Raw genomic sequence first — 23,512 nt, forward strand, 5'->3', positions numbered from 1 at the left:
CATTGTCTAATCAGGATGTAGGGGGAAAAAAGCTAAGGCTTAATTAAGCTTTTTGTTAATTAAGCATTTTGTTAGCACTCCAATCAAGAGTGCTAGAAAACTAGACAAGTTATTTCAATGATAAGCATTAGCTAAGTAAGTTTTGTATTAAGTAACAAATCTAAAAGTATTTCTCTGCTATATTTAAGCACTTAACCTTAAAAAAACAATATGGAAATGACAGTGTTGTTTAATTATTTTCTTGGCAAAATCCTAGAGGGCTTCTGGATTATCAGTGCATAATTGACATGTAGTTCCAATGTGAAGGCTTTGACACCTGTAAGACTTTGCTAAAGTTTCAAATCATGTATAGTTTAAACCAGGGTTATTAAATCAATAATGCCCTATTTTACAAAGCATACATAAAAACTTTCTCTTGATTCTTGAATCCCAACTCGGTGTGAACTGCTTGACTATGGGAGCAGAGAGTTACTCTACTAGAGAAGAGTAACATGTCACACACAGAAATGTAGAGAGTTTCATATTTAGTTGTTCTCTATTCACTCAGTTGTCTATTCACTTTTTACTCGCAGAGCTATAGAATGATAGAATTCTAACCGAGAAGGAAATCATTTCAGTGAGTAAATGCAATGCTTTAAAATACCGCTTTTATAAGTCTTTGACAAACTGAGAGGTGCCCATCCAGGAGAGATAGGCACCATCTGCTGTGTTTGATTTAAAATTGATAATCTACTGGAGCGTTACGGCAAGGACTGCGTCAGAGCAGGGAGGGGTTGATAACAGTCTGCTTGAAAAAATAAGCTCAGTCAACTGACGGTATAACCAGTCATGAATTTACTAGACTTTTCTTCATTTGCTAGCCTATGTTGATTTATGAGAGTCCACATACCTTTGGTGTGTCTTTGGTAGTAATTGCATAAAGGGCTATTTAAAAACATGTCTTCCCCACAGTACTTGCTTCCTATTGACCAGTTATTATGTTACATAATATGGCAGACAATGGGCAAGTGATTCTTAAGGACCCTGAACCCAGTGATAGATGACCCGGGTTCAACTCCTGGCTCTACCACTCAATGAGTAAGCCCAGCAGATCCCTTTATCTCTCTCCAGGTCTCAGTGTATAGGTGCAGGTAATGGTAATGCCTTCCTCATAACACTGTTGTGAAGAGTAAGTGAATTAATGCATGGAAAGTCCTCCGGAGAATGTCTGACATGTAGTGCTAATAAATGAATTGTTAACAGACTCACACAATTCTTAGTAGTCCTCCATCATCTTTATTACCCTTCATACATTTTATTAATTGCCTCCTATGAGCCAAACAATGAAGATACAACAAGAGCAAAACAGACATGGGCTACTGCTTGCGTGGTGCTTTTATTTTGGAAAGAAAGACAAACAAAAGAAGGGGAGGGAGTCTTGTGCCATCACAGGCTCCCCTGTTTAGATCATAGGCTCTACTCTCAGAATCCACTTTCATGATCACTCTCTCTGCCTACTATTACAAATTAAGGGTTAAAAGTAAATTTAAAAACATTCAACCAAACAAAATAAAATTAGCTTGAAATATTTTAAAAGTGATGAAAATTAGTTAAAACTACAAATAAGCCTAAACTAAAATGAAATGAGAGCAGTTTAAGCGACTAAAAGCCAGGTCTTGACAAGAAGAGTAAATACAAGGTGAAAATGATAAATATCAATGATACATAAGCTATAAAACTGGAAAGGAAATAAAAGAATGAGGTAAAACTTTAACAATGCAAAGAAATATGCTGAAAAATGATGAGAAATTAGACAAAAGAAATAGACCCAAATAAAGCAATGAAAGGATTAAAAAACATACGCTGTGATATAATAGAACAAGCAATTTATCAGTAAAAGGTAAACAACCTAAAGACAAATTACAAAAACATCTCAATGAGGTTAAAGATAGAAATATATTTTGGAAGATTTTTAAAAAGAAACAGATATCGCAAGATTAGCTAAGGAAAAACTAGCAAGTAAAAGAGCAGATAGGTGAAAATATGTGTCAACTAATTTATAATAATTTGAAGTTGACTCTCAGCTCTTTAAAATATGAAATCATATTGAATGATCAATTCAATTTTACTTCATTTTTAAGAAGTAAGTATTTTCCATTTGAAAATAGAAATTTTATCTTTGGAAACTTAGAAAAAGTCTGTTGCCTAGAATTTTTTATTTACATCTTTAAAACCCATGATGAAGAAAAAAAATTTTTTTGATAATTAAAGCATGGGTCGTACATTAAGAGGAAGGCACTGAGCCGTGGTGGAATGAGGGACCCTGGCAGAGGGAGTCCAGATTTGCTTCCACGCCATGGCTCTCATCACCTCTGTTAATATTTGCCCTATAGAAATCAGTGAAAACTTGAAAGTGTTGAATCAAATAACTGTGCAAAATAAAGATCAATAGAAAGATACAAGATTGTTATTCAGTAGGGAATCAAGAAGAACTAAGATACTCAACTTAAATTTCATTTTGCGTTAAGTTCATTGTACGCTATTGACAGTTTGCAGTGTTTTCTCATTCTTACTCTCAACTTGTCTTTTAAGGATGTGCTAGCACTATAAAGAATAATGATTCTGCAGCGTACTGAGATTAGCCTTACGCACTTTAACCCTAGTGGTTTATTACATCTAATTTTAAATTGCACACCACACATATTAAGGCTAGGAAATTCTTCTTATATGAGAAACAAGAACACAATATTAACGAATAATAACTCATCTCTATGAAGCACATTTTAATAAAGCATTTTTCCGGTTCCCTGTCTTATTCAGAATCAGATCAGGTCTTCATAGTGCCTCTGCACTATACCAAAAACAAACAAACAAACAAAAATAGCCAGTTAATTTATTCTCATTTCCTTTCTCTAACATACCCCAATGCACCAGCAGGATGGGGCTAGGGAACTGAATCGATGACCCCATGGTTGCTTGTTTTCAGCTAACCCTGCTGTCATCAGCTTCTTTTCTTGGAACTCAATTCCTAAAGCTTCCTCTGGCTTCCTGTAACCCAGCACACAGGACCCTCCTCCATCTTCTAATCTCCAGACCCCTAGAGAAAAGAAGTCACCCGAGCTTCTTCTCAGTGGTGCTACTAATTTTAAGAATAACTTAAAAGTTTATCAAACCCTAGGAGGGCCAGACTTGCATGTCCTAAAAACTTTGGCCTCTGAGAATCTGAGTGTGGACCACAATGAGTAATTTCTGAGATGAAAAGTCTAGAAAATGTGTCAAGGGTTCATTCTGGGATGATTTACTGGAAGCTCACAATGACTTTCTGCCACTTGGAAAAATTCCATAGCTCAGAGTTAATGTGAAATGAGTCTCTGGGATAGCGTTCAAAGATTGACTTAACGAAGAACCAACAGAACCTCTTTAAAAGTCTTCCTTTTTCTTTCTTGGTAAAATAGACAGAGTGGTCTCTGTTGAATATCCTTAAAATAATGAGCATTACTGCATACTCACCATGGGCCAGCTCTGAGTGTTCATTTCATTTGACCTTCAGGACAACCTCATGAGGTTTATATCCTTATTATTTTCATTTCCAGATGAGGAACTGAAGCTTAAATAGTTAAGGAGTCTTACCAAAGCCACACAGTAAATGGAATCCACACAGGATTCGGAGTCTATAATCTTAGCTTATACTATGTTGATATCACTGGTGCCATTTACATTTAAATCTGATTACATTTTGAGAACATTCATAAATTGGCAGCTTATTCTTAAAATAGTGCCCTCTACTTACCTTCATACATAAGGAACTGAGAAAAGATTCCCTAAGCAGAGGTATTCTATATGAATAATACAGCATTATCTATACGATGCTTTTGACAATTTCATGTGCATACAAATCACTCAAGGATCTAATCAAACTACACATTCTGATTCAGTAGCTCAAGAGCAAGTCTAAAGATTCTGCATTTCTAACAAGCTCCCAGATGAGGTTGATGGTTTGAGTATCACGTTTTAAGTAACAAAATACAGTCCCAGCTAGACAGCAGTTGAGCTATACATTTTCTAAGCTTCATAAATGTTCTCATTTATAGAACATAGACTATACTACCAAACATGTTTATCCCATAGGACTGTTTTGATGATCAAATTGGATACTGCTTTGTAAAATGCTCAGAAAACTCAGCATTTGTTACTTATTGTCATTAACATGAAGCTCAAAGTTATTCAGTTCAATGCCTCCCTTCCCCACCACCCAACCCCCAAATCCACATGAACTTCAGATTTATCTTGACTATAAAAATATGTATCAGACAAATTGTCCTGTTGGACTCTATGCACACGCGATCCTGAGGTCATGTTGAATTTAATGACTTGACTCATCCGGAGAATAAAATGGGATCCATAATTTTCCTTACCCAGGAAGCCATTTTACAAACTTCCCATGGAATTTTAGCCTGAGAGCATAATATTGCTTTTGCTCTGTAAGGGTATCTTATCAACGTTTCCTAACTCTGGTCTGTTCCTTTTCATGATTTGAATATGTTTTATCAGCACTACTTTCTCAAACTGTTCAAGTTTAGTGATAATGCTGGGTTCCCTAGGACCACCACTTTCCTCTGCCTTCCCAGCTCCCATTAACCATCGGTGTAACACTGAGGGACATCAAGGAAGGGCTGGCTCTACAAGTTTTCAAGGCTCAGTTTTCTGAAGGCCCTTGTTTTCAACGGACAGATAGGTTTGCTTGGGTCCTGCATTTCAGATGGTCCCAATGAAATGCTAATTGTTTCTGGAAACCTTGAAAAGGGCATGGTTCATTCATTTAAAGAAAAAGGAGCCTGTCTTTCTGCTTTGGAATTCAACCAACATCAATTCATTCACTTAACAAATATTTATTGAACAGTCAATGCCAGGTATTATGCATGATGGTGGGGAGACAGAGATGAATGAAACATGAATAGTGTATGCATGGTCGTAGTATTCAGATAGACCAGGTTCACAGACACATTTCATTAGTTTTTAGACTTCTGATCTTAGGCAAGCTAAAATGTTCCTGAGTTCAGTGTCTTCCTTGATAAATGATTCTTATGGAGCACACATAGTATACTACAGGCATACCTCGTTTTATTGTGCTTTACTTTATTGCACTTCACAGACATGATTTTTATAAATGGAAGGCAGGACCTACCACCTGCAGAAAGATTATGACTCACTTTATTGTGGTGGTCTAGAACCCAAAAGTCGGTATCTCCCAGATATGCCTGTATTTATAATGTGCCTTTTACAATGTTTAGTCATAGCAGATTTCTGAAATATGGCTTTGGTTTCCTAAGCAGCCCTCTATTCCATTTCATGGAGATCTGGGAGAGCCAGACAATCTGACAGATCCAATAAAGCATAAGGAGTTCTGAATGCTAGAGGTAGGCACAGAATTAGCCTCTGGAGTTAAGTGATGTTTTCTAAATTATTTCACTATTCTCTCAAAAGTTCACCTTCTCTCCAATAAAACCCAAAGATCCCTGGGAAAAGCATCAAGGAGCATTTAATGAGTCTAAATCATCAACAGACAATTATAGAACTGAATTTAGTGATGCTAGGATTTTCAGGATTAAAATTTTAGTTCCACTGTGTTTTCGATGAAGCCTGGTAATGTGAATTTTAAAGAGATTGTGTTTTATCTAAAGAACACGTTCTTGATGATATCAAGTAATTTAAGGTTTTAATTGGATATTTCCATAATTCTGACAAGGATGGCCAGGGTTCAGAGCTTTAAAGGATATTGTATTAATGCAATACCCTAAACAGCTCACTGTTTAGTCAGTCTGCCTGCTTTGAAATTATGAAATTCTTGACAAAATGTAATGCAAAAGAAAATTTGAGCATTGCGTTAGTTTCACATTTGCACACAGTGTGAAACTTTCTTATTTATAAGACACCATTTCAAATTTGCCTGTAAAGTGTGACTTCACTTTATGTCACTCAGAAGAATTCTCTTAGGCAACATTTTGATGTGGTCAAGACACAAGTTACTTACAAAAAGGTGTCAGATAATGTCTACAAAATTGGCATGAAATTAATTTTCTTCTTCAGGACATAGCCCCGCAGCTGCTGTGATAAATATTAACATTGAATTTTCCTGGCTCAGTCTCTAATAAATAAAAATGCTGAGCAGCAGACATAGTTACCTGTTTTCAAGGACAATATTTCACATTGTGTGTCAAGCCAAAGCATTAACTACTAAAAATCAAATTAAGAGGAAGAGCTACTCGTATCCATTTAGGAACATTGATTTGTGGTCCTTGATTTTTCTGTAGTGCTGATAGAGAATTTAGGATTAAAGCATTAGGGATTGTTCCACCTACCCTGTTTAACTGAATATGACTTATTCTGAACTCACATTGATATAATTTTTGGATACCGTCTGTACCTCAAAAAATGCAATATTGTACTAGTACTTTTAGTCATTTCAGTGGACTTAATGAGTTATAAATCTGCATTTATGTCCTTTTCTCACTGCTGAGAATATGCAAACGTCTTTTCTGCATCAAGAGATACTTAATCTTTTAGCTACGTGCTGAGGGAAATAGAAATAACCTAAAACTTCGGAGATATTTAGGTATCTTTGAGTATGAAATTGTGGTCATATCCAGTGTGCAAAGTTGTTGTAAGAACGGATGATATACATAAAATGCCTGGTACCCTGCCTAGCATGTAGCATGTGCAAAATAATTGGTAGTTACATTGAAATAGCTGTTTTTCATATGAAGGTCAGTGAACACTGACATCTTTATATAAAGAACAAAGACCATCAACCACTCTCCACAGTTTACATTTATTTATTCAACATATTTTTATTGAGAAGCTACTATGTGCCAGACACTCGGGCACTGGGTATAATGCAGTAAAAACACAGAAATACTTTGCCTCAAGGCATTTACTATCTCGTGGAGACAAGCAGGCAATAAACATATAACTAAATAAAGTACATTGCACATTAATAGTGACAGGACAATGCAAAGGGCTACCAAAGGGCCTGAGATCCCTGGGAAGTCATGGGATATGTTGCTTGTCCTGGTCATCACTAATAGTGCCCCTTTTCTCCTCAGTGGTGTTCCAAGTTGGACAATGAATTTTATAGTTAGCTATATTTGATTGTCAGGGATATTGTAACAAAAGACTGGGTGGCTTAAACAACAGAAATTTATTTTCTCACAGTTCTGGAGGGGGGAAGTCCAAGGACAAGGTGTTGTCAGGCTTCGTTTCTCCTGAGGCCTCTCTCCCTGCCTTGCAGATGGCCGCCCTCTCATCGTTTCCTCCTGTGGCCTTTCCTTTGTACTCGTGCAGCCCTGGTGTCTCTTCCTCTTCCTATAATTCTCCAGTCAGATAGGCTTAAAGCCCACTCTAGAGGCTTCATCTTAACTTAATCACCTCTTTAAAGGCCCCATATCCAAACACAGTCCCATTCGGAGGTCCTGGGGGTTAGGGCTTCACCGTGTGGATTTGTGGGCAGCACACTTCAGCTCATAACATAAGCCAGTCTTTGGGGTAAAATAAAGCAGGAAAAAAGGACTAGGGCGTGGTTAGATGAGTGTTGAGATTGGAGTAAAGACCTAAAGGAGGGGAGGGAGTGACCTTGATGATAGTTGAGATAAGACATTTCAGGCACAGAGGTGACAAGGATGGAATGAAGAGTAAAACAGGGTACAACTGAGACAGATGAGTTTTGGGGCAAGGACTGTGCCCACTGCGTAGGTCATTGTAGGGAATTTGGCTGTTAGTCTCAGTGATTTGGAAAATCATCTGGTATTCAATAAATATCTGATTAATGAATTAATTAATTTGAAAGAAAGATGGAACGATCTTTACTTCTAGCTTAGTTCTTTGTAAATGCTTATACTCATCGGAGATTTATCTAACTAACTACAGAATATAGAACACGGCCACTCCACACCACTAGAAGTCCTCTCAGCTGCAGTGTAGTGATTAATTTACCTAAGATGAACCTGCTGGGTAGCAATTTGCCAAAATTACTAGCACCATTAAGGTATCATAAGTATAGCACCACGTCTGAGATTTTGAGCGACTCTGTATATGAAGCATTTTCTATGTAAAGTAGAGGATAAATGTGGCCACGGTTTAATTTGATTTTTTTCTGATGTTATTGAAAATGTGTTCATTGATGTCTATATTACATTCCTAGGGCTTCTGTAATAAATGATCACAAACCAGATAACTAAAAACAACAGAAATTTACTATCTCATAATTGAGGAGACCGATGCTGAAATTAAGGGGCAGCATGGTTGGTTCTTTCAGGAGACTCTGAGGAAGAATCTGCTTCATGCCTTTCTCCTGGTCTCTGGCCGGGGCTGGCAACCGTTGCCATTTCTTGGCTTGTAGCTGTGTAACTGCAATCTCTGCCTCCATCTTCACACGGCCTTCTTCTGTGTGTGTGTGTGTGTGTGTGTGTGTCTGTCCTCTCACAAGGACACAAGTCACTCAGTTTAGGGCCCACCCTAACCCAGTATAATCTCATCTGAATTTAACTAATTACATCTGTGAAGACTCTGTTTCTAAATAAGGTCACATTCTAAAGTTCGTTGTGAACATGAATTTTTGAGAGACACTGTTCAATCCAGTACATTGTTTAGGAACAAGATATCAGTTTACAATATCAAAACTATAAACTACAGTTCTTCAGAAAATCTATCTGGCATGAGATTGGCCCAGAATAGAACAATGTTTCTCAAATTTGGTTTCACATTTGAGTTACTTGATTCAGTTGGTCTGGAGTGACCAGGCATGGCTAATTTTTAAAGCCACCCTGGTGATTCTAATAAGCACCCAGGGCCAGCTAAATGGTATTCACAAAACTATAAGCGTTTGAGTTTCTCTGCATATCTTATTTGATTTTCATTCCAAGTGCCTGGCACAGGGTCTGCCTTATATATGCTCAATAAATATTTAAATATTTATTGGTTAAACTAATGAAAAAATCAATTTACAGGAGAAATACATCGTTTAAAAATGAAAACTCAATACAGTGACCCAAAAGGGTAAAAAAGTAGTTTTAATATTGGAAGTTATAATGGATTATGTATTATTTTTTTCTTTCATTTGAAGGATTCTGCTGAAACTATTACTTCATTCATCTCCTAACTTCCTTGAGATTAGTATCATGTATTATTACCCACATTTTTTAGATGGATATCCTAGTGCAGTTTTTATCCAACTGTATTATTTTTTAATACCACCATGAATTTGATGGAATAAACTGGAATAAAAGGTAGCCTTTCTTGCAAAGAAATGCAGGTCACCAAGTTTTCAGTGCCATATTCCAGATATGCTGATTTAAGAAGATTAATTGGGGGGGGGGAGCAAATAAAACCACTCCACAAAGTGAAACAAATACCTTGTAGCTGAAGGTCACACAATTAAACCCACCTGAAAACCAAGTAATCCAGTTATTTGCTAGAGTGATTATAGTGTAGAGAAGTCAGAATGTCACAGGTGCTCATATCTTGATACTGCCACTTATAAGCTGCAATTATCTCTCTACCCTTAATTTCCTCGCCTGTCACTTGTCTGTTATGACATCGTCAGCCACATGGAGCTCTTGTTAAGGTTAAATGATACAATGTTGTAAGGTACTTGGTACATAGAAAGTTCTTCTTGTCACCGTTACAGCACTGCATTTGGGGCATTATCTACATCTGTCCTTAGGGTAAGATCATGTTCAAGTAAAATTTAAAAGACGTTCTTGTGTTGTTGTTTAATCCTTTGTCCATATTTACCTTCCCCATTAGATTGTGAGTTTCACGAGCAAGTGGCTGGGTTTGTTTTTGCCAATGCACAATGAAATTTTCTTGACTACGACCTACGCTGGATCACATTGCTCCTATTCTCAAAAATCCTTCTTTTTCTCCCTATTTTACTCTAAATAAAATCCAGTATTCTTGTAATGAACTATGGGACTCGATAGGATTTTATAAAAGAAGCCGAATACAATGAACAAAAGGAAATGAGTTGTTGTTGTTGTTTCAAGCTTATAATTAAAGGGCAGTAGTCATGTAAGCGGCCAATCATAAAATGAACAGGGTAGCCTAAACTATATGAAAATTAATGTGTACAGGGTGGTGGAGGGGCAAAAAGATTCATGACCTAATAAGAAACACTCTGACAAGAAAATGAACTTTATGATCCCAAATTTTATGAAAACTCAGTTCATAAATTATATTTGTGGTTTCTTCTTATTACAAGAATCAACTTCACTCAAATGCTTTCTGATTTTAAATACGTGATTGACTTATACCAAAGGAAAATTTGAAGTTACATTGCTTAAAATTAAAATACTTAATATATATATAAATATCTATATGGATATCTATCTATATCTATATATATGGATATATATATATATATATATCCATATCTATCTATTTATCTATATATATATATATATATATATATATATATATATATATACCCATATAGCTGAAGGTTACACAACGAGACACACCTAATAAGTATTTATATCAAGATATATATATACATATATATATACATATACATATGTATATTATATATAATGTTTTTTGTGTTAGCTTAAAGAAAAGAAATAGTACAGTAAGATTTAGATTTAATTCATGTTTATAATAAAATTACTATTAAAGAGGCAATACTCAAGATAGAGATTTGGGTGTGGGGGACGCTTTAATTGCTGCTGTATCAGAAAAAGTACTGCTGTCACTTTTGAAATGTTCCTTTTTGCTTTGGGTGCTAAGCCTTAAACACATTTCTCCCAGCATCCTCTGCGTAGGGGAAGAGAACATTATCTAGTCAGGAGAAGCATATATGTAATCTTTTTTGAACCTCCTAAACATCCCGGGACAAAGCAAGGCTGGCATTATTAATATCCCCATGATACAGGTGAGATCAAAGAGGCTCAGTGAGGTAAAGTCACTTTTCCAAAATCTCACCTACAAAAAGTGGCAGAGCTTAGATTCAAGGTAGTTTTTTTTTTTTTTCTGACTCCAAAGCTGCAAGTCTTTCCACTACAAATGTTAGAATTAATGTGCCCCAATTACTTACATTTCTTTATGTAAGAATACTTCATATGAGATATGTCCCCTTAACATAATTTTAAGTGCACAATTCAGTATTGTTAAGGAGGAGCGTTATGTTAGGCAGCTATCTCTAGAACTTACTCATGCAATGTAGCTGAAACTTTATACCCATTCAACATCATCTCCCCATTTCCCAGTCCCCCAACCCCTGGCGACCACCATTCTAACCTCTGCTTGTTTGAATTTGATTATTTTGGGTACCTCATATAAATGGAATCAGGCAGTATTTATCCTTCTATGACTGGCTTATGTCACTTAGCCTAATGTCCTCAAGGTTCATCCATGTTGTCTCATATGACAGAATGCCCTTCTTTTTCTTTAAAGCTGAAAGATATCACAATAATATTACAACAGCATTGCACTGTATGCAAATACTTATATTTCAGCTTCCTATTGTATGTTTCCTACTAATATTAGCTATTTTTAAAGTACCATTTTAAAAATGAAGTTGTATAATTTACACTATTTATATTGGAATGACGCGGCCATTTAGTAAATGACTGCACTATTCTGTGAAAACAGACCATTCTGGTTGTTAATATAGATGACCGTATATAATTTGCCATCTAAACCAGAACATTTTGGAACACAAAAAAGGGTACCAACAGCTAGGATGTTAGGACAGCTATCAAAATCTGGCACTGTCTTGGGTAAACCAGGAGGTCTTGTCACCATACTTACAGGGAACTCCAGATAATTTCCCAACTCCCACACAAAAGATACTCCCATATAAGCAGTCTGGGCACTTTTTTTTTTTTTCAGGAGAACAAAGGAAAATTGAGCTTCAAAGTTGAATCTCAAAGGATTCCAAAAAAAAAAAAAAAACCCCGATGCCTTTATTATGCCGTTGTTTTCTGCTACTGTTCTCGGGCTAGATCTGCCAATAGAGCAGGACAGTTATGTGGACAGCCATATAGCACTTAGTACTGATCTGGAAAGCACTGTAGCTTTGATCATCTAGCTGTTTACAATATTTGCCTAGCAATAGTGTACAATAATTGTCCTGTTCTCAGCTGAATAAAGCTCTCTCTGCTTCATGAGGCATGCAATCACCACAAAAGTAAAGATCAAACAGGACCCTGCCTTGATTGAGTCAGAGGCAGAGAGGAAGCCAGAAAGCAGAGAGCAATAAAGGAGAGATATAAACAGAGACATAGAAGGACAAAGACAGAGAGAGACATGGACCCAGAGAAACACAAAGATGGAGACAGAGAGGGAGCCAGAGAGACGTAGAAGTGACAAAAGAAGGAGTGAGGCACAGAGCTGCAGAAGACAGACAGGTAGAGAGACACATAGGAGACTGAGTGGCTGCTGGCAGAGACTAGCATTCATTTTATGAGAAACAGGTATCTTCAAGTAGCAACTCTAAGTAGAGTTAAATTTACTCTTTTTGCATTTAGATTCTGTAGATTATTTCCAGCAAATTCAAGTACCTTCTGGCTCCCTCCTTCTTAATTAAATGCTAAATTAAAAACGTAATTTTATAATCAGGCAAAACAAAACAGGTCAATTAGGAAGGTCAGTTTTCTGCCTTCAAAACTCACAGTTACAAAATTAAATGTAAATGTTTTTCCCCTCGTTTTCAGTCACTAACCCTGCTGCTACCCTTTTTAAAGGTGAACAATTTTAACTTGGGACTGGCTGCAGGGTCCAATAACAGCAGCAATCCTTAGAGAGAATTATCGCCAGAGTATGAACTCCAAATTATCTGGGGCCCTGTGTCTTCAGGAGTAAATTTGAAATTACAAAATGAACTCTGTGTGTTTGCGTGTTCATGAGATGTATGATCATTTAAAAAATAGACAGGCGATCAAAAAAGTTAACATTTGCAACTTGTGTAGAATGAACTTACTTCCTAGCCCAGCATCAAGTCTCTGCTCATGAATCAACTTGTCACTAATTCAAAGGAGACACAGACGTGATCACAGTGCCATTGATACTCCCAGTGATATTACCATAGTTATTGATTCGTGGGAAGACGCCACATCTGTGGAAACCTGGTTAGCCATTGTCCTCCACCAGACATCCACAGGCTTACTAGACTTACTTACTAGGAAGAAAAACATTGTCCATAATTCAAAAGCACAAGATGGAAGCTTAACAGGACTGTGAATTATGGAGTAGGAGCCTTTATACCCGTGCAAATCCAGGGAAAACATTCCTTTTTGCTTTCAGCTACGGTACAAACACAAGGAAGATAAGCACAATTCTCATTATGGTGAAATTACCACTTCTATTGCCATCATCATTACTTCTTGAATTCCTAATTCACGGCCCATTGCTCACCACTAAAACCTGACATTGATATGTAATGGAATTTTGTGTGTGTGTGTAACAGGAAAAGCAGTCAGTGAAAAATGACTACTCACATAAAGCATTATTAAGATGTGGAGGGTCAGAAATATAGAACCACCAAGACGATGATGGCTGCTCTCTTTTTAGTAATGTCAGGCTTTGTAATGTCAACATTTCCCATTGGTAAAAATGAATGCATTTTCACTCAGGTATATCACAATTTAAAGTGGCCTCCTCATTTGCACATGTACTTCTTATTCTTTCTTTGTATTTATTTCATGCTTTTTCAAGTACTGGTATACTAGTAGATTGGTAACATCTACATGCAGAGATAAGCAAGATTTAATTTCGATTTCTAAGGCAATAAATTTGTGAATATTTCATTAAACTGAGTGGTTTACGTAGGTACTTAAAGGCATGACTCTGTCCATTGTAAGTGCCAATAAATATTAGCTGAGTAACTTAATAAATGAGTCAGATTTATTACTCCACAAAATATGTTAGTGGCAGTATATGTAATACGTTGTACTAGTTGCTAATAATCACAATAGGGCAAGAAACTTTCTCATGTTATTAGCTAATTTTGCTCAAATATAACTCCAGTGACACCTTCCCTGACCACCATATTTAAAATTACAAGTCTTCTTAACCCGTCCACCAACAGGAGTCTGTAGACTTCATCACTTCTTTCTATCTGACAAACTATATATTTCTTATTCATTTTTTTTTTACCCCAACTGTAATGTAAGATCAATTAAAGCAGAAATTTTTGTCTGGTTGCCAGCACCTGGGACAGTGCCTAACACATTGTACCACTCAATAAATGGTGTTTTTTTTTTTTTTTAATTATTTGTTTATTAGTTTCAGGTGTACAAAACAAGGTAATACTTAGACGTTCATCATTTATATCCCTCATAGTGTGAACCCCCCACCCCCCATCCACTATCCCTCCGACCTCACACTGAACCATCACATTATATATATCAAATTATAGTTGGCATTCATTAATGTTTAGCTTCTGGTGTACAATGCCATGATCAGGTATCCACAGTATCCCTGAGGTGGTCTCCCAAATAGGACGCATGTCCATCGGATACCCAACAAAATCTTTACAACATTATAGAGTACCTTCCCCAAATTAATTTTCAAAAAAACCCTGAGGCCATCTTGTGGTTACCAGCTGCTTCCAAATCCCTTCACCTTTCCCCTTATCCCGAACCCCCTCCCACACACCCATCTAACCACTCTCGGTTTTTTCTCTGCGTCCCCAAAACTGTCTCTGATTAGTTCTAAATGGTGTTTTTTTTAAAAAATAAATTAATTAATAAATAAACAGAATCCTCTCCTCAGACAATTAAGGTTTAATAAAAGAAACTGAGGTTTAATAAACATTAAACATTAAGTTTAATAAAAGAAACAAATCAATCATGCAGTGGACTAGGTGTTACATAACATCAATGAAGATGGTTAGACTCTGGAGAGCAGGGATTTTTTTTATATGACTACTGTGTATCCACAGTTCTACCACAAACATTATTTATAATGTTTGTAATATATGCATGATGATAAATTTTTTTTGAATAAATGAATACATAAAATAATAATGTGATGTAAGGTAATTAAGCTTTCAAAAAGAATGCTTGGTCTCTATGGGGGAAACGCCCTCCATACTAAGGCACTTTGCTGGGTGACCTAGCTTTACCATCAATTTTCTTTCAGCGTTATTGGCTGGCGAGTGTCATCCTTAGCTGAGTGCCTTCACACAGAGCTGTCCACAGAGTGTGGGGAGGGGACTACTGTGAGGAAGAAAACCATGCAGATTCTAAATGCATCTTACAGACATGCAGCTAATCTGCACATTTGGAGACCATCCTATGGTCTGATTTCAAGTATTCAGTAGACATTGATTGAACACTTTTTATATATTAGGCACTGTGCAAGGTAATGGAGATAGAGTAGTGAATAAGAAAGCTTTGGTTTCTGATTTCAGGATATTGTTGAGTATAATTCCACTGACTCATTATGTATTCTCTTCTCTTCTCTATTCCTCTGTCTCTGACTTCTTTTAAGTTAAGTAAATATTGTCAGTATTCCATTTTAATTCCTCAATTGGATTTTTGATTGCACTTTTTATTACTTTACTTGCTTCCCTAACATCTAGAGATTGTAATATTGTAATATGTCTTCTTGGTTTACTCAGATTAGTTAAAGTTAATATTGTACCACTTTGGATAAAAATGTACAAGAGTAAAATTCGATTTACCCTCCCCCATTCTTTACACTATTATTGTCTGAACTTTTATATCTACAAATGTAATAAACCCCATATACATTTTTTTCTTTTAAACAAAGGAAATGAGAGGATATCAAGATAATATTTTATGTTTATTCACATATTTTTAATTTCCAGTACTCTTTGTTTCTACCTATACATCTAAGTTTCCATATCATGTCATTTCCTTTTTAGCCTGAAGAAATTCCTTTAGTATTTATTGTAATGCAGGACTAGTAGCTACAATTTCTCTCAGTTTTAGTTTGTCTAAAAATATCTTTATTTCACCTTCATTCTCAAAAAACTATTTTCACTACATATAGAATTCTGGGCGGAAAGTCTCCATTATTGTACTTCTATAAGTAATATGTCCTTTTATGCTCAAAAAGAGTTTCCTCATATAGTTTATCCAGTTACATGGTCGCTTTTTTTATTTTTTTTTAATTCTTGGTTTGGTTTGTTTTTCTTTAAAGATTTTTCTCATTTTTTTCCCTGCAGTTTGACTATATGTGATTCATCCTGTATTAGTACTGATTGTATTTCAACAAGTTGTTTCTACAATCTGTACATTGATGTTTGTAAACAAATTTGGAATATTTTTGGCAATAATTTTTCAAGTTTCTTTCTCCCATCTTATCTGGTTCTCTGATTATATTCGTGTTAAACTACTTAATATTGTCTCACAAATCATTAAGTATATGTTTATTTTCGATGCTTTTTCCTCTCTGTTCCTCAGATGGGATGGTTTATCTCTTTTTATCTCTATTCAAGGTCATGACTCTTTCTTCAGTTAGTCCCCAGTCTGCCATTAACCCTATCTAAAGAAGGATTTTTTTGTTGTTTTTTTAAGATAATTTATTTTTTGTTTCTAGAATTTACATTTGGTTTCTTTCTGTAATTTAATTTTCATTACTAAAAATTTTCACCTATTTGTTATGGCCATCTTTTTCTTTAAAGTCATTGTCTCCTATTTCTGATATCTGAGTCATTCTAGGCTCTATTTCTATTGACTGTTTTTTTTAAAAAATCTTGATTATGAGTCACATTTGTATGCTCTTTCCCATGTCTGCTAATTTTTGATAGCATGATGAACATTGTCAAAATACATTATAGGGAGTTTGGATTATGTTATCTTCTCTTAATGTATTGTTCTCAATACTTAATATATTGAGTATTATTATGGAAGATATCCCATTGTTTCTAAGACTTCCTTTTGGTCTTGTCAACTTTAGTTGTATTATTTGTTTGGATAGTCAATTGAAGTCTTATACTTAGTTATAGGGTGTGGTTTTTACTCTAGGAAATGACCCTTACTACAAAACTACAGAGGGTGCCCAAAAAAGAAGAAAAAATGGTACACATTTTAAGAAAGGGAAAGAAAAAACTATTAAAATTGTAATACTCAATATACTCATATACTGATAACAAAAGATGAATACAAGTCACGTTTGACTTCTGAAATTATAAGAGGTGCTCAAAGTGGTTACTATCCGGGTCCAGACACTTCTGATTATGGCAAACTACTACTTGAGCAACGTTGACCAAACTGTGCACTTGTATACATTTTTTTTTTTTTTGGCACCTCCAGTATAGTCTTTCTGAGTTCTCCAGTAAATGTCAGGTGTGCTCAGTGCAGTTTCTTTTTTCATTTATTTCTTCTCCTCCTCCTGTGCTCCTCCTCCTCCTCCTCTTTCTTTTCTTCTTCTCCTTCTCCTTCTCCTTCTCCTTCTCCTTCTCCTTCTCCTTCTCCTTCTCCTTCTCCTTCTCCTTCTCCTTCTCCTTCTCCTTCTCCTTCTTCCGACCAGGGCCAGAACAACACCATCTCTCAGCACTGCATGATCTATCTCCATTTAGTTCTCAGCCTTGCAGCAGCTTATGCCTCCTAAATATTATGGATTGAGTCTGAACCTGAGTATACATCACCCAGCCCCTGGTCAATGACTGTATTAGTCAGGGTTCCCCAGTGAAACAGAACCAATAGGAGATAGATAAATGATAGATGATAGGTGATAGATGATGATGATTGATAGATAGATAGATAGATAGATAGATAGATAGATAGATAGATAGATAGATAGATATCATGAGAGACTGGCTGACATAATTACAGAGCTGAGACATCCCTCAATATGTCATCTGCAAGGAAGCTGGTGGTACATTTCCAGTTCAAACTGGAAGGCCTGAGAACCAGGAGAGCCAATGTTAGAAGGCTGGAGAAGATGGCTGTTCCAGCTCAGGCAGAGAACAAATCTCCCTTTCTCTGCATTTCTCTTCTGTTCAAGCCCTCAACTTATTTGATAATGGCCACCAACATTTGTTGAAGGTGATATTCTTTTCTCAGTCTACAAATTCAATTGCTAATCTCTTCTAGAAACACCCTCAGAGACATATCCAAAAATAATGTGTTACCAGCTATCTTGGCCTTAGTCCAGTCAAGTGGCCACAGAATTAGCCATCACAATGACCTACATTTTATCCTCACACAGATCCTCCTCTCTGACACACATGCCAGTTCTCTCTTCTCTAGCACCCTCTCTTGCAAATTCCAGTCACGTTGAGGGCCTAGAATTCTGATCAGTGACACCTCAGCTCAGTGTGCATGAGCTCCACCTTTCTGAACTATGGAAGAAACACGCCCCTAGGTAGAGAGAGCAAGGGCATTTTTAGAATTCATCTCTTGAGTTTCTTTTCTCTCAAGTACCACAGTTCTACATCGCTTGTTGTTCAGTGCTTGAAAACAGTTTCCTCATATAGCTTATCCAGTTATATGGTCGTTCATATGGGATAGCACATCCAGTTACATTTATTCTCTAAAGTTTGGAGTAGAAATCTTCAATCTTACATTGCAGTAGAGAAGACATATGTCAAATACATAATTGTATCATCAATTGTTTTAATTATATTTGTGATAATGCTATGAAGGAGAAATATAGGAAGCTATAAACACATATAATAGAGCCATTCATAATCTAGTTTGGTCTGTCATGTAAGGTTTTCCTCAGAAAGTGATTATTGAACTGCAATCCCAAGGATGAACTATGAGGTAAAACAACACTTTCAACAGAGATAATAGCAGGTGGAAAGGACCTGAGGTAAGAGGAAATATGATATATTCAAAGAACTAAAACAAATTAATACCTAACATATACTAAGAGTGCATTATGAGCTCTTCTAAATGCTTTATATATTATCTCATTAGATTCTAGCAATTTATGAGGTAGCTATTACTAATCCATTTTATTGGTGAGCAAACAAATTCAAGAGAGATTAAATAAATTTTCCCACGGTCATATAGTGCTGGGATCTGAATCCAGGCTGTTTGACTACAGTGTGCTTGAACACTTAACTATTACACTTTAAGGCAAAACAAAAACAGAAAGTATAATGATCTGATAGGAGAGAGACAAAGAAAGAGAGAGAAAATTGATAATGTCTACATCCTGCCTTCCAGGAACTAAAGGTCTCGCTGAAGAGAAAACACTATATAAACAAGGTAGTGGCCATATACAATTTATATTTAAATACTATGTTCCTAAAATGGGCCTTTAAACTGTGTTTTGACAACAAAGGTCCTTTACTATAAGTCCTTTTGCTTTACTAAGAAAAAACAGGAACCCAAAGAAGTTTAATAATCTGTCCAAGGTCACTCAGCTTGAAGTAGTAAAACAGGGACTAAAATCTGGGACTTGTAACTCCTGATTAAAAAGAGCATCCTGTCTACTTTGCAGTCTCAAGAGGAGTTCTAAAGATGCTCCAGGGAGGAACATCATTAGTTACCAAATTGGGGTCACTGGCAGGGAGTGTGACCTTAATACTGGTGAGGACTTGGGAAGCAGGAAGCTCCTCCCCCACACCTAGGCTTGAGGGTCCAGCAAGCAGATAGAGACAGTGAGCTTGGCAGATATTCAAATTTAAGACAAAAGGAGGAAATGAAACAACTGGTAAATATCTCTTGAGTGTCTGTCATATGTCAGTCTCAGGGATGATGATAATTTGTTTAGATGTTGAGAAATCAAATCTGAAGAAAAGGAGCTGGGTTAGAGGTAAAACTAAAGGCTCTCCCCTTCTGCAGATGGCTAATAGAACCTTCTCTGTCTAATGCCTTGTCAGAATCAGGTCTCACTCTACAATAGGATGTGATGCAGGAACAACAGGGAAGACAGAGCAGAGGAAGGAGAGGTCCCTCTTCCCTCCGGATGGTTGCAGACACCACAGGGCAAGAGCAAGTGTGTTTGAATTGAGTTTTCAAGGCATGCATGGGCATGGACAAGTTGATGATTGGTGAAGGGTCCACCAGATGTCTCACACTGTGGCATGGGGGTTTGCAGTGGCTTGAAGGGAAGAAGCAGACACCCTGCTTGGGGAGCTAAAGCAAAACACCAGTCCTAACAAGTTAACAAAGGAAACAGCACTTAGATGGATGTGCCCCTTTAGAAATGTAGTAGTAGGAAGAAGCCCACTAAAGGAGTCTGTTTTATGTAAATCAGATTTATTTTAGTTTACAAGTTTAGTAGCTTGCTTAGATACTAATCTAGGAAATGAAATCAGGTCTTTTGTCAAACATTTATTGATCTCCCATGTGCCAGACCCTCAACCAGCACTTGAGATATCAAGTGAACAAAACATTTCATACCAAATAAGTGTCAAGAGCAGGGGAGGGGCCTGTTTTGTGAGTTCCAACAAAGGCAAGAAATGTAGGCTGGCCAATGGTTGATGGTCCATTAGCAGCAATAGGAAGGATGGTAGAAAATGCTGTCAGAATGCATCAGGGCCAGATAATGCATGGATTGGGGTCCACCGTAGGAAGTGTGAGTTTTTTCAAAGGACAAATGGAGCTTTTGCACGGCCTTTAAGTAGAGAAATGATCTGATTTGATTTATATATTTACTAGTTTACTGTCACTCCCCACACAAGCAATCTATCAGTTTTTTTAGCCAATGGACACTGATGTGGGTAGAACAGCCCCCAAAGGTAAATCAATCAGTACTTTTGTTGTCAGGACTTTTTATAATCATGAGATCAGAATTATAAAGTAAAAAAAGTACTAAGTGATACATTCGCCAATCTCATATTATAAAGATAGTCTAACCTTGATTTAAATTGGTTCTTTTGCTGTTCCTTTATATTCAAAACCTTCCAAACTGATTTGGGGAGGCACTGTATCTATCAACGTGCAAATTCAGGCTTCTAGGTACTCAGAGTGGGTAAGCTGATGCTGAGTTGGACAGCTGTGGGGGCTGACACCAACAGTTGTTTCAAGTGTTTGCAAGTTTGTCCACTGGGTCACTAGTGTTTTTCCTTGAGTCCTCCCCCAACGATCTGCAGTCACAGATCCTGCTCCATCTATTCCTAGGGTAACATTTTACAAGCACGCCTTGCTTCTTTTGGCATGACTCTGCTTGAATAATTCCGTCCATTAACGTAGACACCTGAAAAATGTGAAGAACTGTCACATGGCTGGGCATGTCAGATTGTGCTAATGAAGCAGCTTATCAAGGACATCTACTTTTTCCTTTTCAGGGAAGGCAAAAGTACTAACAGGTGATTGTGGTGTGAATGATTTATACATAGATTCTATCTGCTCAGTAATCAAAGATGAGGAGCAATGAGAACCTAAATTTGTCATGTGGGCCCTTTCATACTGGTTTGAATATTGAAATTTCAATTCAGTTAATTCTTTCAGTGATCTAAAGCCAAAAAAAAAAAAAAAAAAGAACACCGAATTTTACTTTTGCTACTCAAAAGGTATCGGGGGTGTCAATATAATATATGCATCTTTTGTTATCGTTATATATTGAGTATTATAATTTTAATACAGTTTTTTTTCCTTTCTTAAAATGTGTGTACATTTTTTGGCACCCTCTGTATACTTGCATGATTCTGTTTTCACTTGCTAGTCATTATATTTAATGCAACATAAGGAAAAGGTTTCAAAAGAAAACCTAAAACATGAGAAAAACAGAGGGGGAATAAAAGGATGTATTTCCCCCCTCTGGGGTCCCACCTACTGCCTGTGATAGCCTGAGCGGGTGGCTGCCTCCAGATTCTGCCTGCCAGGTTCCCTGTGCTAAAACTGCGCAGCCAGTTGCTCTCCAAAGACGGCTTTAACGGAACCCATCGCGTATCTTCTAGGTTTCCTCTACGCACAGAACAGCACCAAGCGCAGCATCAAAGAGCGCCTCCTGAAGCTCTTGCCCTGCTCAGCTGCCAAAACGACGTCTCCTGCTGTTCAAAGCAAGTTTGTTTGGTTTTTTTCTCTCCCAACCCCAAATTGGTCCTTAGTTTTGTTTGTTAGGTGTGCATGCATTGCAGTTCTCTGCTTCTGAAAAAAATCAATGCATTATAGTCTGTAAAACCAACTCTACTGCTGAACTCCTGTTTCCCTAAATCCCCAGGGGAACTTCTGTGCAATGATGAGATGCTTCCCAGTGGGAGATGGATAGCAGCTCAGGCTTCAAAACATGTGAAAATTTTTCCTTGGTCTGAGGGGTAAGGACTAAACTCATATAATGCTTGGGTTCCCCTTGCCTAACTTTTTAGCAGAGCAGCTGTACCCTTTAAAGTGTATTACCTCGTACATTTCTGGACTCACAAACATGCATTTAGTGTTGTAATTTAGATACTGCCAAACTTCAGAAACATCATTAGGTTCAAATAACTACTATAAAGTAGAAAACATTTATACAAATATGATTTTTTTTTCTTTGCTCGCTCACTTTGATGTGTGTCAATCAGGGTTTTCTAGAAAATCAGAACTAATACATACATATATACATGTACATGTGCATATGCCTATGCAATACACATATGCATGCATGCACATATACATACAAACACAAGCATACATATACAAACATTTATTTTAAGGAATTGGACAACACAACTGTAGAAGTTGGCATGTTCAAAATTCATAGGGCAGGCTGACAGGCTAGAAACCAACGCAGGATTTGATGCTTCCATCTTAAGACAAAATTCCTTCTCTCCAGGAAAACTCAGGTTTTGTCTAAGTCTTTTCAACTGATTAGGTGAAGTCCACATACATTATCCAGGGTAATCTCCTTTACTGAAAGCCAACTGATTGTAGAGGTTATTCCTGTCTACAAAATAGCTTGACAGTAACCCTGAGATTAGTGTTTGATTAAATAAGTGGATGCTATAGCCTGGCCAAGTTGACACATAAGACTAATGATCATTTTTTCTTTCTCTCCAATTCTGTGGCATTCTTATGGAGTAGAAAATAAAGAATATCTAAAGGGAAACTATATTTTTTTAAAGATGCTATATATAATTTATAATGAATATTTACAAATGTTCTATATTCGCAAACATTCTTTAATACATTTTTTTTTTCAATCATCGAACAGCTGTCAGGCAGAGGTGGTGCTCTTTGCCAGTGAGGAAACTAATTGAAACATTCTGGGTGAGGGGCTGTAACCCAAGTCCTCACCTACTCTCTTTATATTCTGCCACATCATTTTGTAGGAATGAATGGCCTCAATTAGTGATTTGAAAATGTGAATGAGCTGAAATTTCACTAATCTCCACAACAGAAAGGAGAAAATATGGGAAGTACCTCAACCCAATACATCCAGTCAAAAGTCTCAGAATAGAACAGTAATTTATTTCAGTGGTACTGACCAAAAGTAATATATCATAATAATGATTTAATTAATTCACTTATTAATTCAACATATATTTATTATGTGTCAGTTCCTGTTCCTGTGCTAGGAGGTAGAGCACTAAATACAACACCTTTAAAAAGCCCTGTCCTACTAGATCATTCTGTGGAGAGAGCGGACAGGGCAAAATTACTTTCAGAAGTAATAATCCTATGAACAAAAAAAG

At 36.7% G+C, this 23,512-nt stretch overlaps 1 protein-coding gene across 9 annotated transcripts in view; it reads left to right on the plus strand.

Moving 5' to 3' along the window:
* KCNIP4 (potassium voltage-gated channel interacting protein 4) overlaps positions 1-23,512 on the plus strand; it is a 1,007,764-nt gene that overhangs the window by 865,018 nt on the left and 119,234 nt on the right. For 2 of the 9 annotated variants that reach the window (XM_081048279.1, XM_081048278.1), the window contains exon 2: positions 21,800-21,901. The exons of 5 other annotated variants lie outside the window; for them this stretch is intronic. In XM_081048279.1, coding sequence (XP_080904405.1) covers positions 21,800-21,901 — 102 coding nt within the window. Of the gene's footprint in view, positions 1-21,799; positions 21,906-23,512 lie in introns of all 9 variants that reach the window. 2 more of the 9 variants (XM_081048284.1, XM_081048277.1) reach the window with 1 other exon arrangement.

This window comes from Rhinolophus hipposideros (assembly GCF_964194185.1).
Source record: "Rhinolophus hipposideros genome assembly, chromosome: 1".
Taxonomy (NCBI): domain Eukaryota; kingdom Metazoa; phylum Chordata; class Mammalia; order Chiroptera; family Rhinolophidae; genus Rhinolophus; species Rhinolophus hipposideros.